Source organism: Phacochoerus africanus, chromosome 2 (assembly GCF_016906955.1).
Source record: "Phacochoerus africanus isolate WHEZ1 chromosome 2, ROS_Pafr_v1, whole genome shotgun sequence".
NCBI lineage: Eukaryota > Metazoa > Chordata > Mammalia > Artiodactyla > Suidae > Phacochoerus > Phacochoerus africanus.
The window spans coordinates 278,220,191-278,246,215 of record NC_062545.1 but is presented as its reverse complement, the minus strand read 5'-3'; the positions used below and the strand labels follow the sequence as shown (position 1 = coordinate 278,246,215).

Here is a 26,025-nt window from a genome sequence, read left to right as displayed (position 1 = left end):
CGCGGCAGGCGCGGGGGGCTGGGACTCGGGGCGCCGGGCCTCACCCACAGAGGCGATGATGCTGTGCACGGGCAGGCGGGCCGAGCCCTCGTACAGCCCCTGCCCCGCCAGGCCCCGCCTCTTCTGCTTTTCCTCCTGCTTGAAGATGAAGGCCGAGTTCTCCTCCTTGGTGATATTGATGTAGAAGCAGGTGTCGGAGGCGGCCAGGATGTGCCGGGGCCCCGGGTTCAGCAGGATGCTCTTGTTGTCCTCCTGCTTCAGGCCGATGAGGCACACGCCGTACCTGGGAGGACCGGGCGGGGCTCGACGGGCCCGGAGCTGCCCTTCCCAGCTCCCTGGGGGCCGACGGGGCACCCCTTCCCGATCCGCCCAGAGACCCTGGAGGGCAGTCTCATGTGAGGGTGTCGAGGCTGGGAGGGCTGACGTCCAACCCTGCTGGGTCACTCCCTGGCCGTGACCTGCCTACCCCCGCCCCCGGGGGTGGGTGGGCGGGCGGGGCGTACGTCTTGGGAGGGAGGTGGGCGGGGCGTACGTCTTGGGAGGGAGGTGGGCGGGGCGTACGTCTTGGGTGGGGTGGGGTGGGCGGGGCGTACTTCTTGTGGGCGTGGAAGGCGGCGTAGGTGAAGCTCTTGCCCTCGTACTCCTGGAAGAACTTGCTGTCCCCCATGCGGACGTGGTAGACCTCGTTCCCCGAGCAGCGCCCGTACATGCGCTGCCACTGCTCCGGCGACTCCTGGCCTTCCCTGGGCGCGGGCAGGACGTCACTTCCACGCACCCCCCCCCACCGCCTGGCCGGGCTGCAGTGCCCCCCGAGTTTGGCTTCTGGCCGCGTGGGTGGAAGCCAGCGTGACCCCGGACCCCGACCCCGCCCCATCGGGCCGAGAGTAGACTCGACGGCCGGAGAGGTTCCTTGGCCAGGTCTCTGAAGCTATAAACTCAACGGCCTGATCTTCAGGGGCTGTCAAAATGTTTGAGTCAAGACTGGCCTCTGCGGCCTGTGGGTCTTCTCTGGTGCCTGGGGCCACGTCCTCCTCCCCTGCCCGGTCCCTTCCCTAGGGCCACCCAGGCCCCACAGGAGCGGAGGACTCCAACTGGGGCCCCCACCCCCACCCCCGCCCGGCCTTCCCAGAGGGAAGATGGCACCTCTCGCCTCCGGCTTGGCCTGGGAGCCCAGCCCCGGTGCGGGAAACCAAATTTCTCCCATGAACCCAGCCCCGCCGGGCCCCCTCGCCGTGCGCGAGACCTGGGGCTCTCCTGGGCTCCACCCCAGCCCTCCGCTGCACAGGGACGCCCCAGCTCCTACCCCTCGCTTGGCAAGGCAGGAGCTGCTTCCGGTGAGAGCTCCGCCCTCAGCCGGCCACCCATCCTCACTCGCCCACCCTGTCACGGGTCTTGACACCTCCCTGGCCCCCAGTACCCCTGGTCTCCCTGGCCGCGCCCTGGGAGGCACTCACTGGCCACGCGACGTGTGCACCAGCAGGGTGATGAGGGTGGATGTGGCCGGGCAGATGCAGTTCAGGGCCAGCATGGCGAACTTGCACTCCTCCTCACACACCACGTGGTCTGCGCCGGGAGGGCCAGGGTCACCACCAAGGCCTCGCTGCCCGCCACCCCCATGGCAGGGGCCCCCTTGCCCGGCGCCCCCCCTAGGACTCCTCCCTCCTCTGCTCAGCCCACCCCTGGGAGCCTCTCCATTCTCCTGGCTCTTCTGTGCTTGTCTCCCAGCTTGACTGAGAGCGCCAGGACGGGGGTGGGGGGGTGGGGGGGGTGGGGGGTGGTTCACCTGTCCCCAGGTGCTTAGTAGTGGCCCTGTTCACCTGTCCCCCCTCAGGTGTCTCGCACAGTAAGTTCCTGCTTTTACCTGTCCCTCCCAGGTGTCCAGCAGAGGCCTTCTCACCTGTCCCCCAGAGCATCCCAGGTTCCCCGGCCTGGGCATGCTCATCAGACAGTGCTCCTGCCCTCACTGACCTCCAGCCCCAGATGCAGAACTTGGGGGCGTGTGAACTCTGCCTCCACGCCCCACCTCCACCCCCAGCATGCTCACCTGTGAGCACACAGGTGCCCCCCCCCTGGCCAAACGTACCTGCAAACTTGACATGAAACTTGTTCTCGGGCTTGAGGATCTGGACGTAGAGGGGGCAGTTGGGGGCAAAGTCCTTCACAGCCCAGGCACGCAGGATGGTCTGGTGGTCCTGAGGCAGGGAGGCCATGGCCATGCTGATGGGCAGCAGCAGGCTGGGGGCGGGGCTCTGCCCAGGTGCCCCCCCCCCCGCAGCAGGTGTGTGTGGGGGCAGCCAAGGGCACTCACCGCCGCGGTGCGGTCCACCTCATTCCGGCTGCTGAGGATAAAGCAGGCCTCCCCGTTGTCCATCCTGCAAAGCACCAGGTTTGAGCAGCACCGGGACCGTCAGGGGAAGGGGTGGGCCTGGTGGAGACCCCACCTCACTCTGACCGCCCTCGGCGTGCTGAGGACAGGCCCCCATTGACCCTGGGTGGGCCTGGAGTGCAGAAGGGAGGGTGCCTCCGATGGCAGTGATTCTGGGCTCTGCCTGCCGGCCTGTCCCCTCCTGCCCGAGCTGGGACCGGCTGCCTGAGGTCTGGGGATGACCAGTTCTGCTTCCCTCATGCCCCCCAGGGCCCCAGGATGCAGAAAGGGCATTTGAGGAACGGCCACTCAGACCCCGGGGCATCTCCCACCCCATCCTCCGCATCCTTACTTGTCCCTGCCCCGGGGATTTGATTTCTATCCCCAGTTTTGTGGGCAAGACTGTGGGGCCCAGGGCTCAGGAGTTGGGGGGGGGCAGCTGCCCGATCTCTTGCCTTCTTGGCCCCAAACGACACACATTTCACCGGGAAGGTTGCATCAGGCTCAGGAATAAAATCATGACCTCAGGGGTGGGGGTGTGTGTGCTCAGAATGTGCGGAGGCACATTCTGGAAAGTTGCATTCACAGCTCAGTCTTCTCACCTCAAGTCACCCTGTCACCTAGTTTTTAAAAGAAAACCCGCCCACAGCCTTGGCGGTTCCCCCTCCACCCCCCCCCCTTTCAGCCTCTGCTAGAATCAGATGAACATCCAGGGGGGCCGGAGGAGGCCGGTGGGCTCGCCCAGGCGGCCCTGCAGAGGTCAGCGGGCCTGGCCGGCCTGGGCAGGAAAGGGCACAGAGCTGGAGCTGCCCCTCCCTGGCAGGTCCATGCCACGGCCGCCGCTCAGGCCCGCACCCTCCCCCACCGCTGGCACTCACTTGGCCCGCATGAGGTCCTGGTCCTTGAGTGCGGAGCCCTGGAGGTAGATGACCCGCTGGGACCACAGGGGGATCTGCAGGACCCTGCGCACCTGGATGTCCATCTCGGTGGGGCACAGGATGACCACGTAATAGTCCTGCAGAAGCGGCGGCTTCAGCTCCCTTAGCAGCTCACCCCGCCCACCTGCCTTCCCGGGGGCCTCACGCCCCGCCCCCGCCCGGCCCTCACTGCGACGGCGGCGGCGTATCTGGCGGGGAGGGGGGGAGGCAAGACCCCTCAGACCCACCCCCATGTATGCGAGACCCCCTGAGCTCCAGGCCAGGCAGGGAAACCCTGGGGAGCCGGGCGGCCGTGGGCGGGTCCTCACCTGTAGCCGTGGGTGGGGCCTTGGGCGGGGCCTCGCTCAGGGCTGGGGCGGGCTAGGGGCGTGGCCTCGCCGGCGGCGGGGCGGGGCCTCACCTGCAGCCTCGGGTGGGCGTAGAACTCGTTCAGAAAGTCCATGAGCAGGTCGATCTTGAGGGAGCTGACGCACAGGATCACGTGCTTCTCCGTCTGGGCCCGGTGGCGGCTGTAGTTGCCCCCCGACTTCTGTCGCTCCATCCACAGGTAGACAAGCTCCTCAAACTGCAGGTAAGAGGGGGCCATGGGTCAGATGGCCTGGGGCTCCAGTAGCTCCCACAGCACAGAGCAGGGCGGGCGGCCGGCAGTGTGTGCCCACAGGAAGGGCCAAGGCCCGAGCAGGACAAGGGAGGCCGGGCGACCCAAACACGTCTGGGAAGACCCGGGGTGTTTGGGGCCCAGGTCACTCAAGGGGCCAGGTGGGGACAGAGTGGACGCTTCGGCCGGCGTGCGTGGTAGCGAGAGACTCAGCAGGTCCAGCTCGGGGCCGCAGGTGTGCAGGAGACTACTAGTGGGTGCCAAGGCGTGCACTCCGGACATCCAGGTGACGGAGCCCTCTGGGTGTCCACCAGCACCTGACGCATTTCTAGAGAACCCTGGACACGTCCTAGGGAATTCTCAGCCACGGAATTAGGAACCCAGACTCCTGGCGTGGAAAGGACTTTCAGTGCTGTGGTTCGGAGCCCACGGCAAGGCTGCCGTCTGGGGATGGTGTCCGCCCTGGCCCAAGCTTCCTGGCTGTGTGCTTTAGGAGCTGGGAGTCCCCTTCAAGTAGGACAAGGACCGTTGTGCCTCGGTGGGCTGGTGGTGAGGGGGGCCTGGGCTCCGCGGATCTGCCTGGGGTGCTGACCCGCCAGGGCCTCCCGCTCCAGGCTGACTCAGGAGGGAGCCAGTCCCAGGGAGCCTCTCTGGCTGTTTCCATTTCAGGCACTGTGGTCATTTGTTTCTTTCACACAGTTTGAAATGCACAGCAGCAGCGGCCCCCGCAGCGCCCACCTGCTCTGCACCATGTGCTCGTGGACCTGAAGTCTTCTCACTGAATTTACGGAGCACCCACTGGCCTTCGGTGATAAGACGCCTGGGCTGTGAAGCACAGGGCTGGGCCCAGAGTCTGGGGGAGGCAGAGACCCCAGGGTGGCCCATGAGGCCTGTGTGGGGTTGGGGCTCTGACATCGGACACCTGGGTTCAAGCCTCACCTGTCACAGGTGGGCAGCTCGTCTGCAAGATGACAGGACGGCGCCTACGTCCCAGGGCTGTGGGGAGGGTTAAATGGCCTGGTTGCAGAGGATGCAGGAGTGGCCCCCCAAAGCTTGTCCACCTGGAACCTTGGAATGTGACCTTATTTGGAAATAGGGTCTTTCAGGTGTGTTGTCAAGATGAGGTCAGACAGGAGCAGGGCGGGCCCTCAATCCAACGGCTGGTGTCGCCGGTGGAGAGGAGGGGCACAGAGGTGCAGGAATAAACCATGTGGAGAGGGAGGCAGCGCTGGGGGGGACACGGCCACAAGCCCAGGGAGGCCAAGGACCGCGGGGCCACCGGAAGCTGGAGAGGCAAGAGCAGGCCTCCCTGGAGCCGCCAGAAGGGCAGGCTCTGCGGACACCCGGCCTCAGACCCGGGTCTCCGGGCTGTGAGAGGGTAGCCCGCTGCTGTTTGAAGCCCCCAACCCGTTTGAGGGGCACTTGGGAAGCACGGTGCTGACAGGTGACACCTCAGCCCTGAGCTGGGAGGACACTGAGAGGGACGTTTGCAGGCGGGCGTCTCCTTGTCGTCATCTCCAAGGGCGCTAACTGGTGGGTCTGGTTAAGGGGAGGTGAAGGAGGGAGCCAGGACCCTCTTCCATCGCTGACAGGGAATCGGTCAGCGGGCGGGTGGGCAGCTGCTCCGACAGCCCGCTCAGCGGCCTCGCGGGGCCTGACCATCCGCCCGCCCTGGAGGACGGTCTGTGCCCCCGGAGCCAGGCCCTGCCGGCCTCCGTCTCCTTGGGGCTTAGGTGCCAGCCTGGCCTGGCTGATGGGACGTGAGTGCCAGCTCTGAGCCGCCACTGCTCTGCCCAGGAGCACAGGGGCCAGCACACCCCCGGGACGGAAGCTTTACAGTCCGACGCCAGAGGCAGGAACTGGCTTGTCCAGGGGAAGCAGCTGTGCCCCTCATGGTCCTGACGGCTGCTGCTGCGCCGGCAGAGGTCTCCTGACGCCCGGCCTGAGGGAGACCTGGCAGCCCCTCCCGCTGTACACTCTGCCCAGGTCCTGGGGGAGCCAGCCCACGGCATCCGGAGCCCGTCTCCCCATCCCTGGCTCTCTGTCCTGAGGGCTGCGGGCCCCACCGCCTGTGCTGGAAGCTCCACCCTGCAGCCCCGCGCTGCTCTCCCACCGCCTGCCTGGCGGAGGGGCTTACCGGGGGGGGGGGGGCGGGGGGGCTCACCTGCAGCGGGAGCACCACGAGGGCCACGCAGATCATGATGACGACGAGCAGCTGGGACGGCCAGATCTTGGGCGTCACGTCCCCGTAGCCCACGGTGGAGAAGGTGACGATGCAGAAGTAGAAGGACGTCAGGAGAGACAGGTTGTCGCCTGCACGCTCCAGGTGCTGGATGCCGCAGGTCCTGGACGCAGGGAAGGGGCTGCCCTGGGGTCTCGCCATGGACACGACCCCCAGCCTGGGCCTGAGTCCCGCTCGGCCGACGGGCGCTCGGGGCCCGTGAGGCTGGCCCACACGGCACGGCCCCTGGACCTTCCCTTCCCGCCCCGTGGCTCTTTGGAGGCCCCTGGAAAATTGGCTGCGTGGGTTCAGCGTGGCCTGGGGGAGGGGGTTGGAGGGGGTGGGTGTGGCCGCCCAGGCTGTAAGCGCCTCATGCCACCCCCGTGGCCCAGGAGGTCAGACAGGGCGTGGCGCACAGCCAGCCCCTGCCCGGCGCAGAGCGGCGCGGTCCTTCCCACACCCGCGGCCCCACGTCCCGTCCCCAGGCTGGAGGTGCTGGTGGCAGGGCTGGGGAGATGCAGCGCGCACCACGGGGCAGCACACAGCCGCGTCAAGGGCCCTCCCCCAGGGCAGGCGGATGGAGGAGCCTCCGGCCCCGGACGCGAGGGTGCGGCGGTGCCCAGGGCCCAGGCTGCCTGCCGCCTGCCTGGCGGGGACTCACCCCGTGAAGACCAGGCACAGCAGCGTGCAGAAGAGGATGAGCACCTGGTTGAACATAGCCGACTGCGTGCGCAGGATGGCGCGGTGGAAGTCGTTCTGCGGGCGGGGGCACCGTCGGTGGCAGCGCCGGGACCGGGATGGAGCCCAGAGCCCGAGCCGCCGGCGTGTCCCAGATTTGTGTGCGTGAGTGAAGGCGGAAGGGCACGGCCAGGGGTACCCTGTCCCGCCTGTGCTGGATGCGGGGAGCTGGGCACAGGCCCGGGGCCGTGACCTCAGCGGCGGCACCTCCCTCTGCGGCTGCCGATGGGGCGCCAAGGGAGCCCGGGCCCAGGGGCCGCCCCGGGAGCAAGTGGCCGACGCGCTGCCGCCTGCGTATGGGCCTTGCTCAGACCTCAGCACGGGGTCTGCCTGTGGCCCGGGGTCACGTGGTCCTGGTTTGGGGGCCCAAGTTTGCGGGTGGCCCTGGGTCTCACTTGCACTTGGACCCGCTCCCTCCCCAGCTGTGCTTCCGGCTCAGGGGACAGGCCGGGGTGACTCTCCCCGGGAAGGAGGCCGGAGGCTGTTTCACGGTGACAGAGACCACGTGTGCCCTCGTCACCCCCGCCTCCGGGGCACCCAGGGAAGATGGCCGGCTCGGGGGCGGCAGGCGGGCCCGGGGGGGTCCTGGGGGCCGTGCGGAGGTGGGGGCTGGGGGCTTACGATCATGTTCTCCAGGGCGTGCTTGGCGAGCCAGCAGTTGAGAAAGACAGGGATGAAGAGGTTGCGCAGCGGCGCCCAGAATATCTGCGGGGGGAGCAGGGTCAGGGGCTGGGGGCTCGGGGCCCCTCCCTCGCCAGCGGCTCACCCACCGTGATGATGAAGGGCAGCGTGTTGACCATTTCCAGGACGAAGGACACGCGCAAGACCTGCTCCCAGATGTTGCCCTGCGGAGCCAGCGGGGGCTTCAGAGCGGGTGGGGCAGGGAGAGAGAACGGGGCGCGGGGCGGGGGGGGGGGGAGCCGGGGGAGGGCCAGGCCTGGGGGGGCCCTCACCTTGTAGCTGAGGTAAATGAGAAGTATGGTCTCCAGGAAGCTGATGATGGCCACGACCACCTGCGGAGGGTCGGCCTCTGAGCGGGGCTGGGGGGGGCGGGGCCGCCCAGAGCCCCGCCCCCCCACGCACCTGAATGGCCCACAGAGTCATCTTCCTCTCCACCCACAGGATGGGGGCCCTGGGGGGAGAGAGAGAGAGACAGCGGGGTGAGGCTGGGCTGTGGGACCCCAGAGGGGGGGCACCCCCCCTGACCCCAAGCTCTGCTGGAGCGGGCGGAGCGGGAGGGAGCGGGACCGGCCTTGCCCTCGGAGGGGGAGGGGACGAGAACAGGAGGGGAGGGCAGTGCCCCTCCCAGCGCCCCAGGGAAGGCCTAGGGGCCTCCCGTGAGGCCCAGACTCGCTGCCCTGGGGGTGGGCTGTGGCTCGGAGGCCCTGGCTGGCCCAGGTGGCCTCTCTGTCATCCGGGCTCCTGGGGACGGGCTGCTCTGCCTGTCCTTGCGGGGGGCGGGGGGTGAGGCTGACCAGCCACCCTCTGGGTATCCTGACCTCAGTCCTCGTCCATTACCCAGCTGGGCTGCTGTGAGGACAGTGACATAGGGGAGGACGCGTTCCTGCTTGGCCGCAGTCTCTGGACAAAGGTTGGGGTGAGACTGGCAGGGGTGGGGGCAGGTGGCTGAGCTCAAAGCTTACCCTGCTCCCCCTTCCCTGGCAGACCAGACCCCAGAGGGCCAAGCCTTGACCCCCGCAAGCCCCTGGGGGGGGGGTGGGAGGGCCCCGTGGCAGTAGGGGGCAGTTATTGGGCAGTTATTTCCTCAGCCCCTTGGAAAGCACCTGTGCCCCCCCCCACCCCAAAGGGACGAGATTCGAATGCCCAGCCTTTTGGGGCTGCTCAGGGGCCCTGGCTCAGGAGGCATGTTGTCTTCAGCACTGCCACCACTCCAATCGCAGACCTGGAAGGAGGGGCTTCTGGAGGGGGTGTCCCTTCCGCCCCCGCCCTCTGTGCCCCCCGGGAAAGGGCAGAGTGGGAGCAGCTGAGCCGGGAGCAGCGGTCGGGGTTCTGGCCGGTTTGCTGTTGTGGCTGCAGCTGCAAAGGACCAGGACTGCCCTGCAGGGCTGGGCACGAGTGGCAGGGGAGGGGCAGGCACAGGCGTGGGAATAAGGCCAGGAGGGGGCTCTGGCTCTTGAGGACAGACAGGGAGCGGCTGGAAGGGAGAGGCCTTCACCAGGGCGCGGCCAAGCCCCGGGGGCGTGTCCTCACCTCTGGACGGGCATATCCCCGCTCTGCGGACCCTGCCTCAAGGGCACCTGCTTTCTCTGGCTAAAGAACCGTGAACTGGAGAGGCAGCCGGCGACCCCTGCCTCTCTCCTCCTCACCCACAGCCCGAGATGCTGGGAGAGCCTTGCAGCGGGGGGCGGGGCAAGCCGGCTCGCGGGGACACCTGTAACGCCCAGATTGCTGCATCCTGCGGGGACATCCCGGCGCTGCCCGCTGCTCAGTCAGGTCTGGGATCCTGGGAGGCTCCCAGGTTGAGGCTGGGCATGGGTCCTGGGGCTGGGCAGTGCCAGCCCCGTCCACCCCCTACCTGGGCGTCTGAGCGGAGCCGGTGGCGGACTCACCAGTTGATCTCGGAGGATGATTCATTGAAGGTGTAGTTGTGCTTCGGGCAGCCCCAGCTGCGGAGAGACAGAGCTGGCAGCCCTCCCGGCACCGCCCCGAGGGACCTGACCCTTCCCAGGGCTGCCCCGGGGTCAGGGGGTGTGGGCACGCTCCCCTCCACCCAGGGCCAAGCCCCTCCCTCTCAGACGGGCGTCTGCATTCTAACACTTGGGGGACAAGGCAGCCTGCTCCCATGGCAGGTGCTGCCGGAAGGGTCTCTAATGCGGGAGGGGCAGGCTGGGTGAGAACACAGGAGGTGACCCCGGGATGGAGCTGGCCGTTCTGCCTGGGCTGCCAGGGGAGGGCTGTGTGTGGCCCGAGATGGACCGCGGAGGACCCAGAACCCCCCGAGGCTAGAGCTGCCACAAACAAGGCTGGACAGTGCGGGGGAGTCACAGAGACTCCACGGTGCTGACGCCAAGAGGCATGTCCCTATCACTCCTGGGGACAGGGCTCCCCAAGCCACCTGGACGTCCACCACTGGGAATGTGGGGCAGGAGCCTGGCACACGTGCCAGTTCTGCCCTAGATTATAGTCAAGGCCAGGGTCACGGGCCAACGGGACCTCATCCTCACAGGGCCCCATGGCGACAGGCAGCTCCCCCCACCCCTTTCTCAACTGACACTTCCTCCCGAGCCCTCTCACCCCACCCATCCTTCTATCCACGCGTTTGGCCACCCTCCCACCCACCCAATCACCCTCTACCCACAGCCATCCACCCATCCATCCGCTCATCCATCCTCCGTCCGTCCGGCTGCATCCAGCCACCCACCCATCTATTCTACCCCTGCACCTCCCAGCCCCTCATCCACCCATTCGCTGCCCCCGCCCCGTGCCAGTCTCTGCGTAATGAGCACAAAGACCTGGTCCCCGAGTGAGGTAAAGCCTTGGGAATGGAAGAGGTGGGATCCGCTGAGGACAGTGGTTTGAGAGTCAGGTAAAGCCCAGTTTCCTGCTCAAAGCACCACGGTGGGATCTGCCCTCCCACACGTAGGATGAAGATAAGGAAGTCTGTTCTCAGGAGCAGGTGAGTCTGGTCTGGGAAAGCCGCCCTGCCGCGTGTGGGTGGGTGGGTGGGGGGGCTAAATGCCCCTGGTACAGCAAACTCTCACCCCGTGGCCTTCCTGGCTCAGTCTACAGGGGCCCAGCAGCCAGGCCTTGGCCTCCAGGGAAGAGGGGAGGGGTCTGCCCTGAGGAGCCGGGCAGACAGGCGACCTGGTTACCCAGAGGACAGGGGTGAGCAGGCCACACAGCCTGACCGCAGGGCCCTCTGCCTCTGTGCGCCCATCCTAGTGGGAGCGGTGCCAAGGGCAGCCAGACATTTGAGGAAGTCCCCTGGGCGGGACCTCGGGGGAGCAGAGCCAGAGCAGAGAGGAAACTGTGAGCAAGGAGAGGGTTTCAGACACACGGCAGACATGCCGAAGGCAGTGGGGACCCACAGCGGGGGCGGGGCTCTCGGAGGCTGGAAAACCTGGGAGCAGAAGTGGGCATCTCCACTAGAGAACTGGGCCGCCTCAAGGAGACCCAAGGAGAGCAAGAGGGACTCAGAGGACTGTCTCAGAAGCTTCCAGAGCCCCACATCCGGGAGTGAGGCCAGAACCTTCCAGAGCCCCACGCCTGGGTATGAGGGATCCAGAGAGGCTCTCAAAGCAGATGGGTGGGTGAGCTTAAAGACCCGATTCCGATTCTGGCCCTGTGTGGACCTAGCCCGCGTCCACAGGGACCCAGGCGATGATGGGAAGGGGCCACGCCAGGCCCCACAGACACTTGCCAGACGCGGGTGCAGAGGGGTCCCAGCAGCATCCAGGGAAGAAAACGGCCTTCCCCCCAGCCTCACGAGTGGGAACGCAGGGCCGCCTCCAGTGCCAACTCGGCGGAAGCCGCCGCAGCCAAAGCGCAGGCGGACCCCCCGTTCCCCTCCACTGCGGCCCGCGAGCCACCCCAGACTGAGGGTGTGGGCAGCTGTCCCCATGCTTAGCCAGGAAGTCACATGTTCCTTGCAAATGATGGAGAGACCATGGGGCCCGAGGGGGCAGGTGCAGCCAGGGGAGGCCTGCGGGGCTCACGTTCCCCACCCCATGCCTGGCACCCCGCCTGCCCAGCGGGAGCTGAGGGAGTCGGAGCCCCTCACTGAGACCCCGTGCACCACCGGGTGTTGGGGGGGCATCCCAGACCCTCAAGGAGAAACGTATCCAGGTCTGGACACGGCTGCAGACAAGGACACCCGCCCCCTGTGCTGAGCTGGCCGGTCTGCAGGGGCCTCAGGGCAGAGTCGTGGCCACGGATCTGTGGGAACAGATGCTGGGTGGGGTCCCGCGGGGGAGGGAAGGACTCCCCAAGGCCCCGGGCACGGGGTGCCCCAGGGACGGGGTTGGGTGCCGGGCGTGGACCCCTCCCTGTGCAGACCCATCGGCCTCTGTAACGCGGAGGAGCCCTGGGCCCGGGGGTCACGCACCATCCAATGCCCAGGGCAGGGTCGTCGAGCAGGACGCGGACTATGTACAGCAGGCAGGTGAGCAGCTTCAGGGAGAAGTTGAACAGCCGGATCCTCAGGCCTGCGGGGGCGGGGGCGGGGGTCAGGGCTCCCCCGGCTGGGGTCCCAGCCCACATGCCTCCCTCCCTCCCTGGGCCTGGGCACCCTGGCTGCCCCCCAGCACTGCCAGGGCTCTGCATAGTGGGGAGGCTGGGCTGGCCTCTGAGAGGTTCCACCCGTTCCCCCCTTACAGGGCGTCCCTGAGCTGCGCGGCAGGGGGCAGACCCCCCCCCGGGGTGGGGTTGGGGGAGCCACTGAGACCTGATGGACTAGGACCCCGGGCGCCAGCCCTGTGCCCCCTTTCGCACCGAGGTGGCCGAGCCCCGACTGGGAAGGCAGGCGGAGGGGGCCCGCCGGGGAGCGGTGGCCCCCCGAGGGCGGGGGGTGAAGGGCTGAGCCGGTGCCTCTGTGGCCAGCCGGGGTCCCCACGGGGTCTCCCCACCTCCCGCGTGGAAGGTGGCGTGGGGCTGAGAGGAGCAGCCCCGTCGCCCCTGAGCCCCCCAGGCCGCCCGCGGGCCCCACTCACTGGATCTTTGGTTTTTGATGAAGAACAGCTTGAGCCGCTCCTTGAAGGTGTTTTCGTTGACGTAGAATTCCACCTGCACCCTGGGGGCAGGAGGGCCTGGGCTGGGGGCCGGCGGGGGCGGGCGGCTCGAGCCCAGAGCCCCGCCCGGCCCGCCCGCCCCGCGTCCCCGCGGGCCTGCCCACCCTGCTGCCCTCGCAGCGCCCAGGGCCCCCCCAGGGCCCGCACCGCAGCCGCCAGGATTAAATGTGGCCTGTGTAGCTCAGAGCTCCGAGCACCCCAGAGCGTGTGTATAGCATGTTCCGGAAGCTGGAGGTCAGGTGCTTTGCCTAGAGGCTCGCTGCAGCTCGCAGGACGGTTGGGGCGGATGGGCCCGCGGTGGGGGCCCCCCCAGGCCAAGGCCGCTTCCCCTCCCTCGAGCCCGCTGACCATCCTCAGGCGCTCAGAGCCCCTGCTGGGCTCCCAGCATCCTGGGAACAGACCATTTGGACCGGCAGGAGCTGCTGGAGTCCTGCTGAGCGAGGAGGCAGCGTGGGGAAGGGCCATCTGGCCACTCATAACGTGTGGCCTGGGGGTGATGGGCTGCGGCCCCCTGTGGACCCTGCCTCGGCCGCGGGCCTGCTGTGGCCGGCACCCTGGCCAGGCGAGGGCTTAATGTTCCACCAAAATGGAACACGCCAGCGTTGGCAGCAGGAGGCACGACAGACGACCCTGCCGCCAGCCGGGACTGGTCCGGCACGGCTGCCCTCGCGGAGGTGGGGGCCCGGGCACTGGGCGGCCTTGCTCTGGGTTAGCACCGCCATCCCCACACGGCCTCTCACGGGCTGTGTCTGTCCCATCGGCAGGCTGGTCACAGGACCCCAAAGCAGCCCCCGGGCATCCCTGTGGCCTCCTCGCCCCCTGGCCAGACAGAGGCACCGGGGCCAGGCCTTTGGCCGGAAGGGCCTGGTCCCGATGCCATGGCCGGTACCTCACTCAACACAGCTGTCAGGTGGAGGCGGCCCCCACCACCCTCAGAGGCATTGTGGGAGTGGGCCAAGACCGTCCCACCCACAGCTCTGTGTGATGGTCATGACGCGGGAGGCAGAGGGGCTCAGCACCCTGAAGGCAGAGTTGTGCTGCCCGGAGAAATCCAGGAGGGCTGCATGGAGGAGGCTGTGCAGGACAGTTGTCCATGGGCGGAGATGAGGCGTGTGCTGGCCCAGGCCCCTGCTCCCACCCCACCTCCCTGGCATTGCCCACCAGGGCAGGGAGCCCTGACACCTGGGCAGTGTCAGAATGGGCTGCGAATGTCCTCCCACTCTGGGCGGCCTCCGGCTCCCATCAATGCAGAATAAATGCCGCTCTCCCCTTGACAGTTTCATGGCGCTGCTCCGCCTGGGGCAGGCTGCCCCAGCATCCCCAAGAGTGTTTAAAATATGCATCACTCCCTAAAGCCTGTTTGAGGCAAAGTAGGTGGCACAGGCTTGATGTGTTGGCAGCAGCCGTCTGGACGTGCCCTGGAGGGGGCCCAGGGAGAGGCCTTGAGTGGAGCCCCAGCACCTTGCTCAGGTGGGGGGCCCAGCCTGCCCCCGGCGGCCGCCACTGTCACAGGGCCCAGGGGGAGGAGGTGTGCCCAGCACACCCCATTGCACACTGCACCCCACTGGACACTGCACCTCACTGGACACTGCATCAGAGCAACCCCAGTGGACCCCACTGCACACTGCACCCCACTTCACACTGCACCCTACTGCACACTGCACCCCAATGTACACTGCACCCCATTGTACACTGCATCAGAGCAACCCCAGTGGACCCCATTGCACACCACACCCCACTGTACACCGCACCCCACTGCACACTGCATCAGAGCAACCCCAGTGGACCCCACTGCACACTGCACCTCACTGCACACTGCACCCCCACTGCACACTGCATCAGAGCAACCCCAGTGGATCCCAATGCACACTGCACCCTACTGTACACCACACCCCACTGCACACTGCATTAGAGCAACCCCAGTGGACCCCAATGCACACTGCACCCCACTGTACACTGCATTAGAGCAACCCTACTGCACCCCACTGGACTCCACTGCACACTGCATTAGAGCAACCCCAGTGGGTCCCACTGCACACTGCACCCTACTACACACTGCACCCCACTGTACCCCACACCCCACTGTACACTGCACCCCACTGCATACTACATCGGAGCAACCCCAGTGGACCCCATTGCACACCGCACCCCACTGCACACCGCACCCTACTGCACACTGCATCAGAGCAACCCCAGTGGATCCCACTGCACACTGTACCCTACTACACACTGCACCCCACTGTACACCACACCCCAGTGTACACTGCACCCCACTGTACACTGCACCACACTGCATACTACATCAGAGCAACCCCAGTGGACCCCATTGCACACCGCACCCCACTGCACACCGCACCCCACTGCACACTGCATCAGAGCAACCCCAGTTGACCCCACTGCTCACTGCACCCTACTGCAAACTGCACCCCATTGTACACTGCACCCCACTGTACACTGCACCCCACTGTACACTGCATCAGAGCAACCCCAGCACACCCCATTGCACACTGCACCCCACTGTACACTGCACCCCACTGGACACTGCATCAGAGCAACCCCAGTGGACCCCACTGCACACTGCACCCTACTGTACACCGCACCCCACTGCACACTGCATTAGAGCAACCCCAGTGGACCCCAATGCACACTGCACCCCACTGTACACTGCATTAGAGCAACCCTACTGCACCCCACTGGACTCCACTGCACACTGCATTAGAGCAACCCCAGTGGGTCCCACTGCACACTGCACCCTACTACACACTGCACCCCACTGTACCCCACACCCCAGTGTACACTGCACCCCGCTGTACACTGCACCCCACTGCATACTACATCAGAGCAACCCCAGTGGACCCCATTGCACACCGCACCCTACTGTACACCGTACCCCACTGCACACTGCATCAGAGCAACCCCAGCGGACCCCAATGCACATTACACCCCACTGCACACTGCATCAGAGCAACCCCAGTGGACCCCACTGCACACTGCACCCCACTGCACACTGTACCCCCACTGCACACTGCATCAGAGCAACCCCAGCGGACCCCACTGCACACTGCACCCCACTGCACACTGCACCAGAGCAACCCCAACGGACCCCAATGCACACTGCACCCCACTGTACACTGCATTAGAGCAACCCTACTGCACCCCACTGGACCCCACTGCACACTGCATCAGAGCAACCCTAGTGGACCCCACTGCACACTGCACCCCAACACACCCCACCGCACCTGTACCCCAGCCTCCTCTGTAGCGCTGCCCAAAGCCAGGTCAGGGAAGCTCCTGAGAGCCCCTCTGGGGAGCTGGTCAAACGCCTTCTCTCTGAAGGAGGGGCTCTCACAAGCCAGGCTGGGCCTGGGCCAGGTCAGTGCCCACATGTCCCAAGAGACCTCAGGGCCCAGAGCACCCCCGACTCTCCTGCCCCATGCAGCGAAGCCTCCAGGAGGGGTCCCCACTCCTTGCGCCCCTCCACTCGGGTGCCCCCACCCCGGTGGCCGAGCCTCATTCCCTCGTCCTTGGCGTCCTAGGGACCCGCCCCCGCCCCCTCCCCATTGCTCCGGGCCTGTGCCCCTCACGGTCACGGCCGCTGTCACTGGAAGTCCCTGCCAGGCCCGTGGGTCAGGACGGCCGATGGAACCAGTCATGCCTCAGACGTGGAACCCATGTCACCTGTCAGCTCCCTCGGGGTCCCGCGACCCCAAGCAGGAGGAGAGAAAGGGGTGGTGGGCCGGGGGAGCCAGGCCTGGGTGCGGGGTACCCATCGAGTTGCCTCCACTTTCAACATTTCACGAGCTGTGGCCGCCCCTTCGCCCCCTTCCGCAAAAGTCACCTACGAGCTTTTCATTTACGCTGAAGGACATTTAAGGCTGGCGGGTGTCACTGGGCTGAGGGACCTGCTCTTGGCCCAGCAGGTTCCTGGGAGGAAGCAGCCTGGGGTCCCGGAGGTCGGGGCTGGCAGTCAGAGCCTGCCCCACCGCTCTGTGCCTCGGCTGCCTCACCTGGGACGGCCTGTGACAGCGCCCACCTGCCACGGGCATCCCGAGGGTGGCTGGCACGGGGGCTGTGGCCACGGAGAAGCTAAAACGTCCTTTCCACGCCCCAGGGTCTCTTCCCTGTGACGTGTGCTGAGCGTTGGTTTTCAGAGGGAGGATGAAGTGACAGGCCTGCCCTTGGCTGGGCCCTGCCAGTCACCAGTTCAGACGGCACCCGTGATCAGGGCTGGTCTCGCTCTGTGTGTCCGACTTTGGCCCCCAGCTATCGCCTCAGGCAGGAGATGGCTTATGCCAATTCCCCACAGTGTGCCTGCAGGTGCCACATGGCTGGCGCCCACCAGCTGTGGCCCAAGGCCCCATGGTGGCCCCGCCGGTGGCCAAGCTCACAGGAAAGCTGCTCTGGGGAGCCCGGGACCGGCCGAGAGCTCAGGACGAGGGCCCTACAAACACAGCCTGAGGACCCTGGGCAAGGGTAGAGCAGGGGGTCCACTTTCTCTGCTCCCATCTCATCCACTCGCTCGTTCCTGCCACGAGATGCCCGCTGGCGAGGGCTGGGCGCAGGGAGGGTGGAAGCTGCGTCACTCATCGGCACGCACTGGACCTGGTCATGGACCCCGGGACCTGGGGGAGCCTGGGCCTCAGACACTCCCTGGGGTACCCCCGGCCTGGGGCCATGAGCCCCGAGGGCGGGCCCGGCCAAACCCGCCCCTCTTCCTGGGACAGTCCCCAGCCCTGGCCCCTTCTGTCATTCTCGGAGTGAGCAGCTCTTGGGCCGGTGAGGACAGAGATCCGGGTCGGGCAGCCCGACGGCACCCCCTGAGCCCTGCCGTGGGGCCCCACCCCCTACGTGCAGAGAAATAGGCCCGCCAGGCTGGAGGCCGGCCCAGGGTGCCCAGTGGGTCAGAGGCACCGGGGCTCTGGGCTCCCCAAGGGGCCCGGGCCTGCCGAGTTTCAGGGCGTGGGGTCAGGTCCCAGTAGGCAGCTCCGCCCCGCCCCCACGCAGATGGCGTTCAAGTGGGTCCAGGCCCCTGTGTGCACGGCCTTGTCCACACTGAGTGGACCTGGGGAGGCCCCCTTGTGCCGGCAAAGCAGCTTGAACCCCACCCCACACCAGGACGGGGCCTGCAGGGGAGGATGGGGGCTGCCCCCCCTCCCTGCTGACCGGTGGGCTGACCGGCGGCCTGGGGAGTGGCCTTCCGGGTAATCCTGGCAGGTGGCGCTGGCCCAGTTGCCCTGTGCCGGGAAGCGGCAAATGCAGGGCCAGGCGGCCGGCCCCGGAGGGAGGGTGGCCAGACATCAGGCACACGGCTGTGGGCAGGCCCACCTGCCCGGCCACGACAGCTGCACTCACATGGGGCTGAGATACGGCTGCCTCCTTCCCCGTCTGGGCTGCGTGCTGCCGGCTCTCCAGCAGGCGCCTGTGAGCTCCACGCAGGAGGCCACAGAGCCACGGGCAAGAAAGAAGAGCAGGGGCCCAGCCCAGCGGCCAACCCAAGGCCGGCTATTCCGAGAATGGGCAGAGCCTGTGCCCAGCCTGGGTCCCGGACAAGGACAGACACGTGGCCTACTCTGCTCCCTAGGCAGCGGCACCTCCCGGGCTGCTCTGGGTTTGGAGGCACAGAGGACTGGCAGGGGTGACTGGTGGGCGGCAGGGTGGGGACCGGGCTGCTTTGCCCCCAACCACACCCAGTCCCCAGCCTGCAGACTTGCTTGCAGGCACCCCTCCCACCTCCTCACCAGCGGGGCTCTGGAGCCACCTCGCAGGGTGGATGCCAGGGGGGCCCAAGGCTCTCCTCTAACCCCTCCCACTGCCAGGGTCACGGCATCCTCTCTGCCAGTCATTCTGCTGGGTGCCCGGGCCACCGAGGAAACGGAGGGCTGCAAGTGGCCAGGCAAGGTGGGCAGTGACCTCTCGAAGCAGCGGCCGGGCCTGGCCTGGAAGGCAGCCCGGCCTGGGGCCCCGCGCACGCCCCACGGGCTCCTTGCTTTGGCCTTCGGCTGGTTCAGGGGCCCTGGGGAGCCTCTTTGGGCCTCCGAGGGCCTGGGGGTGTTTGTGCTACCGGTGACACCTCCACTCTGGGACCCCTCGGGCGGCCGCAGTCAGCCCCTTCCTCCCACGGTCTCAGACCTGTGCCCGGGGAGACGAAGGCTGGGGGAGCCCCGCGATGCCTTCCCTCCCAGCCGGCACCATGGCTGGGCGACCGAGGCCCAGGGTGGCCCAGCCGCCAGCTCCCAGACTCTAGCCGGTCACAACGCCCCCAGCCACGGTCAGCAGCTAGAAGCTTGGTGAGCGGGGGTGGCTGCCGCTGCTGATGTTAATGAAACGAATCATCAGACCCCACCTGGCGCTGTGAGTCTGAGCAGGGTGGGGGCTCCTTCCAGGAATGTGCCCAACCTGGTGGCTGCGGGGGTGGGTCCCCCGACCTCGCGGCACCTTCCGTTTGACCTAAGTCTTTTTTTTTTCCCTTTGCTTTTTGGGGCCACACCCATGGCATAGAGAAGTACCCAGACTAGGGGCTGAATTGGAGCTGCAGCTGCTGGCCTACACCACAGCCACAGCAACGCCAGATCCTTAACCCACTGAGCAAGCCAGGGATCGAACCTGCAACCCCCAGGACACTCTGTTGTGTTCTTAACTCACTGAGTCACAATAGGAAGTCCCTGGACCTAAATCCTAACTGAAGCTGGGAAAAGCCTGGCAGGGTGCGCCATGGGGCCGCTCGGCCAGGTGCCCGGAGAACCTGGACCTGCAAGGCAAATATAGCGGGCTGAGGCCCAGGTCCCCAGGGGCCGGCCGCATGCCTGTCCCCACACAGCCACCACAGCAGGTCCCGCTCCCTCTGGAGGGTTGTCAGGCCGTGCGGCGTCTGCCTCCGGATATCCCTGCTTCCTACTCCCAGGCTCCTCCCCAGGCTCCCTCAGGTGCCCCGGCCTCAGCCTCAGCCCCACCCGAGGTCCCCAAGGTGCCGGGCGGAGCCACGTCCCCTGGGTCTGCCCAGGGGCTGGGAGCAGCCCCAGCAACGAGCAGAGCACTTACTGAGACAGGGAGGAGTCCAGGCTGAAATCTTCCACATGAAGCCTGGGGACAGAGTGGGGTGGACACATCAACGGGGACAGTGGACAGACGGACGGGTGGGGGCCTGGACTCCCAGACCAGGCGTGGGCACAGACATACAGGGAGGATCCGGGCAGGATCTGAGGGAGGCAGGGGCACGTCCATGCGCACGCACCCCTGACCAGGCCGGGCTCCCTCGGTGCCCTGGAGAGCAGCCCAGTGCACGCGGCAGCGCAGGCCCATGCACCCTGCCCCCGCCCACCGGGTGTGGGGACGCCCCGATCTGGGGGTTGGCACATGCAGGACAGCGTGCCCACCTGCGGGGAGAGGACCCGGGGCGCGGGAGGGTGGGGGAGGTGGAGGATGACAGGTTGCTGAGCGCTCCCCACCCCTGCTCCGCGCTGGGTCTGCCCCAGGCCCCGTGTGGCCTCTGTGTCCAGGAAGGAGCACTGTCAGCCCCCAGAACACCAGGAAGCTGATGGCGGCCCAGTCAGCCTGCCGACCTCCCCCAACGCCCTGCCCTCCACAGGCCATGGCACCCCCGCCCTGCCCCTCAGTTTCCTGGTGCCAGCACTTCTTGGGGACCCCCAAGGGCACCCCGTCCGCTGGGCCAGCAATACACACCTGCTGCCCTTTGGGTCACCTGGCCTGGCCAGCTGACACCAAGATGGGCATGGCCTGTGCCAGTGGAGCCTGGGAGGGAGGGGGTGGTGGGAGCTTGGGGCTCCCAGGGCTGGCCTGTGTGGGCTGGGTAGGGTCGGGGGCACAGAGGGTCTGCTCTTTGCTGGTGAGGCACCCATCCAGGGCCAGCTTCTCCAGAGAGGACTTCAGGGTGCCTCTCTTTTAATCCTTGAGGCAAACATATTCCAGAAGAGGAAACCCGGGTTCAGAGAGGACCACTGCCCACCCAAGGCCACCGGCAGGGAGGAGGGAGCTGGCCTGCAGGGCTGGGCCCTAGGCACTCGCCTGCCTGCGTGCGCAGGGCCCTCTGGGTGGGCAGGTTCCCCCCACAGTGTCCCCAGCCTATGCGTCCTGGTGTCTGGGTGGGCGAGGTCCTGGCAAGGTGTACTGCGGGGCTGGGCGCTGCACAGAGCAAGGAAAACCCGGGCTTAACCAGGCCTGAGCCTGGGGTTACTGGGAACTTCTGGCATACTCTGTATGTTTATCCGGCTCAGGTTCCCTCTGGCCTGTGCGTTGCTGAGTCGGGCGACAGCTGCACCTGGGGTGGCAGGAACCTGGCAGGACCATGGTGCGTCACACGGACCAGGAACTTGCTGAGAGCGGGGGAGGGGTGCTGGCAGGAGAGACGGGGGGGGGGCCGCAGGGGGTGGGCGGCGGGGAGGGGAGAGGGGCCAGGGTCCTGGAGGATGGGCATGGGTCTCTGGGGGATACCAGGTAGGTGGACGTGGGGTGGGGGAGGGGGCTCTGCCTGCTGCAGTTGAACTGACAGGCCACAGGTCCTGGGAAGAGCAGGAGGGCAGGGCCACCCAAGAGTGAGGCCTGGTGGCCACACGCTGGGCAGGGAGCAGACGGCGAGGGCCGGCTTGACCCCCAGAGCAAGTGCTGGTCCTGGGCCGGCCAAGCCGGTGCTTCCTGCCGCTCCGGCTCCCCTTCCTTCCCCGACCCCCACAATCCGCAGAAGCCCCCAGGGCCCTGGCAGTCCAGGCCAGTTGAGGGGCAGCCAGGCTCAGGGGGGCAGCCCAGACTTAGGGCCCTGGGTGAACGGGCTGCCCCTAGCGGCCACTCTCTGCAGCTGCCACTGCCTCAGGCTAATTTCAATCCCCAGCCAACCGGGGCACCACCTGTCCTGGCCCCGCCCAGTCCCACACCCCCGACTCCACCCACACCCAAGGCTCCACCCGCCTCTGAGCCTTCGCAGGAAGACCCCTCAGCGGCCGCGTCCCGTCCTCCCCCTACTCTCCCTGTCCGCCGAGCTCTGAGCCAGCCCCCTCCCTGGATGTCCTCTCCAGCCGAGGGTCCTGGGCAGGTGAGCCCCACCCCGAAACTACCCCTGGGGGAGGCGCAGACACCCTGTGGCCCAGCTCGCACGCTCACCGCCTGGCCGCCTCCCGCTGCTCTGGGCAGGTCCTGCTTCCCCACTCCCGGCACCCTCTTCTCTCTGCCCTGGACCTCCTTTGACCTCTGCAGCAGCCTCCCGCCAGCCGGACCTCAGAGTCCTGGCCTCGGGCCTCCCACCCCTCCCCTGCACGGGTGGCCTGCCCAGCCCGCACAAGGGTCCTCCCTCCCTAGCCTGGGCCCTGCCTCCTGGAGTCCTGCTCTTGGCGGGGCCTCTGGGGCCCCACACTCAGCCGTCCACAGAGCGCCCCACACCCAGCATGACCCTCAGAGCCCAGGAGTCCACCTCGCACATCCTTCTCAGCACCGGGCCCCCCCCCCCCCCCCCCCCCCCCCCCCCCCGGTCAAGTCCCTCCTCCTTCCTTCCAGGCCCGTGCATCTGGCACCTGGCTGGGACCTGAGCTGTGCCTGGAAGCCTCCTGCCTACACCTTCTGGAGGCTCTGTCCCCACCAGCCTGCGGGTGCTGGGGGAGACCCCCTCCCCCGTGTCCTCGGCAGGGGCGTCCCCAGAAGCCGGCACCCGGCCCTGCCCCGCCCCGCTCTCCAGCTGGCCCCTGCCTCCTGGCCGTGGGGGACGCTGCTGGGCCTTGGTACCCTCACTCCATCCCGGCTCCAGGGCCTTTCTGCCACACACAGCTGTTGGGGCCTGAGGACTCGTCCCTCCAAGACCAGGGGCAGCCAAGGCTGAAGGACTCCCCGCCCACCACCAGAGGGGCCCCGAACTCAGGCCCCTGCCCCCACCCCAGGCCTTCCCTGACCGGAGGCGGCGCTCCTGAAGAAGGCACATGGGAACAGCCCTGCCTGTCACCCGTGGGCCTCCCCACTAGCCAGTGCTGGCACTGCTCACGGCCCTGCATGGTGGGAGGGGCCCCAGGGAGAAGACTGGGCAGGAGGCCAGGGGGGCGCTGCGCCAGGGCCCCCAGGCAGGCATGAGGCTATTATGCTGAGGCCACTCAGCCCCAGGGCTGCCGGGGGCATGAAGGGGCCCGGGCCCAGCCTTGACCGATGGGCAGAGTTCATCGCTGGGCCAGCCTCTCCCTCACTGGCTCAAACGCTCTCAAGAGACGCCGCCCCCCAGGTCACGCTTTCTAATCCTCGCCCACCCCCTCCCGGCCTTGCACTGGAGAAGGGAGGTGGGGAACGGGAGATGGAGCCGACGTGGAGCCCAGTGCTGAGCGTGGGGTGTGGGGGAGCCCTGGGCAGGGCCTCGGGAGCAGGCACCTCCCTGTGGCTCAGTCCCCTGGGAGCGGTGGCCAGCCCGCCCTCTGCCTCCCTACGCCCCAGCAATGGCAAGGCCTCCAGGAGGCTCTGGGTCATCCCGAGGAGGGCCGAGGCCCAGCGGGCTCCAGGAGATGCGTACGGGAAGGGGGCAGCTCCAGGAGTTTGGGCCCCTAGCTCCCTCCACCAGAGGGCACCCCCCTCCCTGCTCTGGTCTCGCTGGCATCTGTGTTAGACTCGAGTTCCTAAGGAACAAACCCTGCGATTCCTCCTCTGCTCAGGAACCTGCCATAGCTCCCTACGGATCCCATCCACAGCGAACTCTTGGGGGGCATTTAATGCTTGGGAAGAAGAGGCTGCAAGTGCCAGGCCCCAGTGCTGCTGGGCCAGCTGTGCAGCTGCAGACACTTCCTGTTTTCTACTCTGCAGAAGGAGGCTGAGAAGGATCCTGCACTCAGAGGCGGCTGCGGGGTGTGGGATGGGAGGGCTTCCTGGAGAAGGTGGCCCTGCTACCTCAGCTCCCATGCTGCACTGCAGGCTCAGATGCAGCCCGGGCGGGACCTGCCATCTCTGTGTCCCTGCAGAAGCAGGGACAGCGGGGAGCCAATCCTTTGCGGGGGCCAGGCTGGCTGCAACCAGAGCCTCTGGACTTGCTGCCCCCCACAGTGTCCAAGAAGAGAACTGAGAGGAGAGGAATCTGGCCTCCAGGGCTTCGGCAGGCACTTGCTTCTGTCCTGCCCAGGGGCTCTGCCCATTAGCTGCTTGAGGCTACCAGGAGTGCCTGTTAGAGGCACTTAATCTCCAGCCTTAGCAGTCTCCTCTGGCAAATAGGAATGACCTCTGGGGCTGCCCCCCCACCCCGGGGGGGGGGGCAGGAATTGGGGTGTGGAGGCAGGAAGGGGTCTGGATGGTCTGTGGCCGGCAGGGAAGGGTGGGGGAGGCTCCCCAGGCACCCTTGGTCCTGCCATCTGCCAGATCGAGACTCTGCCAACCCCTCGCCCCAACCCTGACAGTGCATGATCCCTCTTCCTGGCTCTGGCCCTGGCTGTTCCTTCTGCCTGGAAGCCCCTGCCCACTTCCCTGTGCTCCCCCTGAAGGAAAGAAAGCCCCCGCTCTCCTTGCCCCGGCCCAGCCTATGCCTCTCTCCACCAGGCATAGGTTTCTGTGCCCACGACATATGCCCACACCAGGGTGGGGCTGATTCATTTCAGTTTCCCCCGCAGAGCTGAGCAGGACTCCTGGCACAGGGAAGGTGGTGGCTAAGTACTGGCGCTGCAGACCAGCCTCAGTGTCCTCATCCGTGAAATGGGGTGCTGTACTGCGCCCATGCTCAGCATGCCAGAGGGGGGTGGGCACTGCTCTGCCTGGCCAGGAAACCCACCTCCTGGACCTTGGCTGCCACTGGTCCCGGCACCAGCCCAGGGAGCCTGAGCCTTGTTGCACCCCAGCCCCAACCTGCTGTGCAGCCTCCCCGGAGCCCCCAGCCTCCCCGGGCCTCACACTCGCTGCTCACCTCTGAAGTGGGGACACAGATGCTGGCCCTGCCTCCCCCAGGTGGCTGCTGGAACCAGCGTGAGTGTGGCCTCCAGCGGGATGGGGCTCGGGCAGTGGTCACCGAGACACCTGGCACAGCGCCTAAGTCCCCACGTCTTTCCTCCCCTCCCGTCTTACCTGTAGGCCCACTGTGCTCAGCCTCTCCCAGCAGGAGAGAGCAGGGGTCCCACAGACTCCCCAAGGCGGGCTGGAGACACAGGAGTGGTCGCGGCGCTCTGCTGGGGGTCCCCCGGGGAGACCTCAGCCGTCCCTCCCTTCCCGGGGCTGCAGGCAACGCGGCAGGTGCAGCCGAGCGAGCCCGTGCAGGATGCGAGCGGCAGAGATGCAAAGCCCCTCCCGGCGGCGCCCCGCGCCCCCGCCCCTACCTCTGGCCCACGTCGCTGCCCACGGAGCCCCCGCCGCGGGCTGGCAGCAGCGGGCTGAGCCCATGCGGCTCCTCGGAGACCGAGGCGCCGGCCGGGGCGCCCCCCGGGCCCGCCTTGCTCTCGGACGGCGAGCGCGGCAGCTTGGCCCGCGCCATCCTGCGGGAGCGCACGGCCGCGGCGGCGGCGGCGGCAGCGGCGGCGGGGGCGGAGCGGGCGCTACCATCTCCGCGCGCCGCCCCGTGCGCTCCCCGCGCCGCCGCCGCAGTGGAACGGCCGAGGGGGGCTGGGAAGCTGGGGGGCGGCCGGGCTCCCTCCCGCCGCGGCCTGGGGTGGGGGGGCGGCCAGGCTCGGCCCCCTCCCCAGCGCAGAGGCCCCGTGCGCCCAGGCCGCCGCACGTGGGTGGGAGGGGGCCCTGAGGCTGGAGGGGCCGCCTTACAACGGAAGTAGTAGTACTAGCCATACTGTCGCGGCGCCCGCCCGGGCAGGGGAGGAATAGTGGCGCGGCGACAGCTGGTGGCTCGTGGCCGGTCACCTCCGCAGGCAGGGGCTGCTGGAGAGGGGAGACAGCTGCTGATTCGCGACCATGTGCCCGAGTCACAGCCGCCCTGCGGGTCCTGGGGACCCAGGTGTGGCACCAGTTCGCTTGCCCAGAGCCCTGAGCTTCCGGCTCATCCCTGCTGCCCAGGTTGGGTGGGTCCAGCCCCTTGGTCAGATGGGAGCTGGCTGCCTGAGCTCCCTCCCGCAGGCACGCAGGGGCCGCCTCTTCCCCGATTTTCTACACACCCCAAGCCCCCCGGGGGGTCCAAGGGGAACTCATGTATCCGTGGCCGAGGGCCAGGCCGGGCTTGGTGCTGGGCATGAGATTCCCAGGCGTCGGTCAGGCGGCTCCTTCGCGGAGCCCGGGGTGGGCCCGCTGCCCCACCGCCGCGGGTGAGCTCGTCACCTCCCTGAGCGCGCACCGCTTGAGTTGAGGAAGTGTGCAGATTTCTGTCCGTTGGCAAAAGGGGAAGCCGAGGCGCCCAGGGAGGAAGTGGCTTCCCTAGGAGACCCAGGCAGGAAGGCGTGGAGCAAGGCCTCCCTCCAGGACCGGCCCCTGAGCCTCTGCTCTCCCATGGCTTCGTGATGTGGCTTTTCCGGCCAATTCCTTTC

General features: G+C 67.5%; 1 protein-coding gene across 15 annotated transcripts in view; it reads right to left on the bottom strand.

Annotated features, from left to right (window-relative positions):
* Window positions 1–25,031, bottom strand: part of KCNT1 (potassium sodium-activated channel subfamily T member 1) — a 40,465-nt gene extending 15,434 nt beyond the window's left edge. For 2 of the 15 annotated variants that reach the window (XM_047768883.1, XM_047768892.1), the window contains exons 1-17: window positions 17,960–18,556; window positions 12,530–12,609; window positions 11,926–12,025; window positions 9,431–9,487; window positions 7,944–7,992; window positions 7,814–7,873; window positions 7,631–7,705; window positions 7,482–7,565; window positions 6,784–6,878; window positions 6,066–6,264; window positions 3,704–3,868; window positions 3,244–3,380; window positions 2,309–2,372; window positions 2,084–2,192; window positions 1,455–1,563; window positions 594–743; window positions 45–283 (exon numbers count right to left, since the gene is read on the bottom strand). In XM_047768883.1, the coding sequence (XP_047624839.1) occupies window positions 45–283; window positions 594–743; window positions 1,455–1,563; window positions 2,084–2,192; window positions 2,309–2,372; window positions 3,244–3,380; window positions 3,704–3,868; window positions 6,066–6,264; window positions 6,784–6,878; window positions 7,482–7,565; window positions 7,631–7,705; window positions 7,814–7,873; window positions 7,944–7,992; window positions 9,431–9,487; window positions 11,926–12,025; window positions 12,530–12,609; window positions 17,960–18,450 (2,263 nt within the window). In that variant the 5' untranslated portion in view covers window positions 18,451–18,556. The other 13 variants (XM_047768898.1, XM_047768893.1, XM_047768894.1 and 10 more) reach the window with 13 other exon arrangements.
* Between the last annotated feature and the right edge of the window lie 994 nt (window positions 25,032–26,025).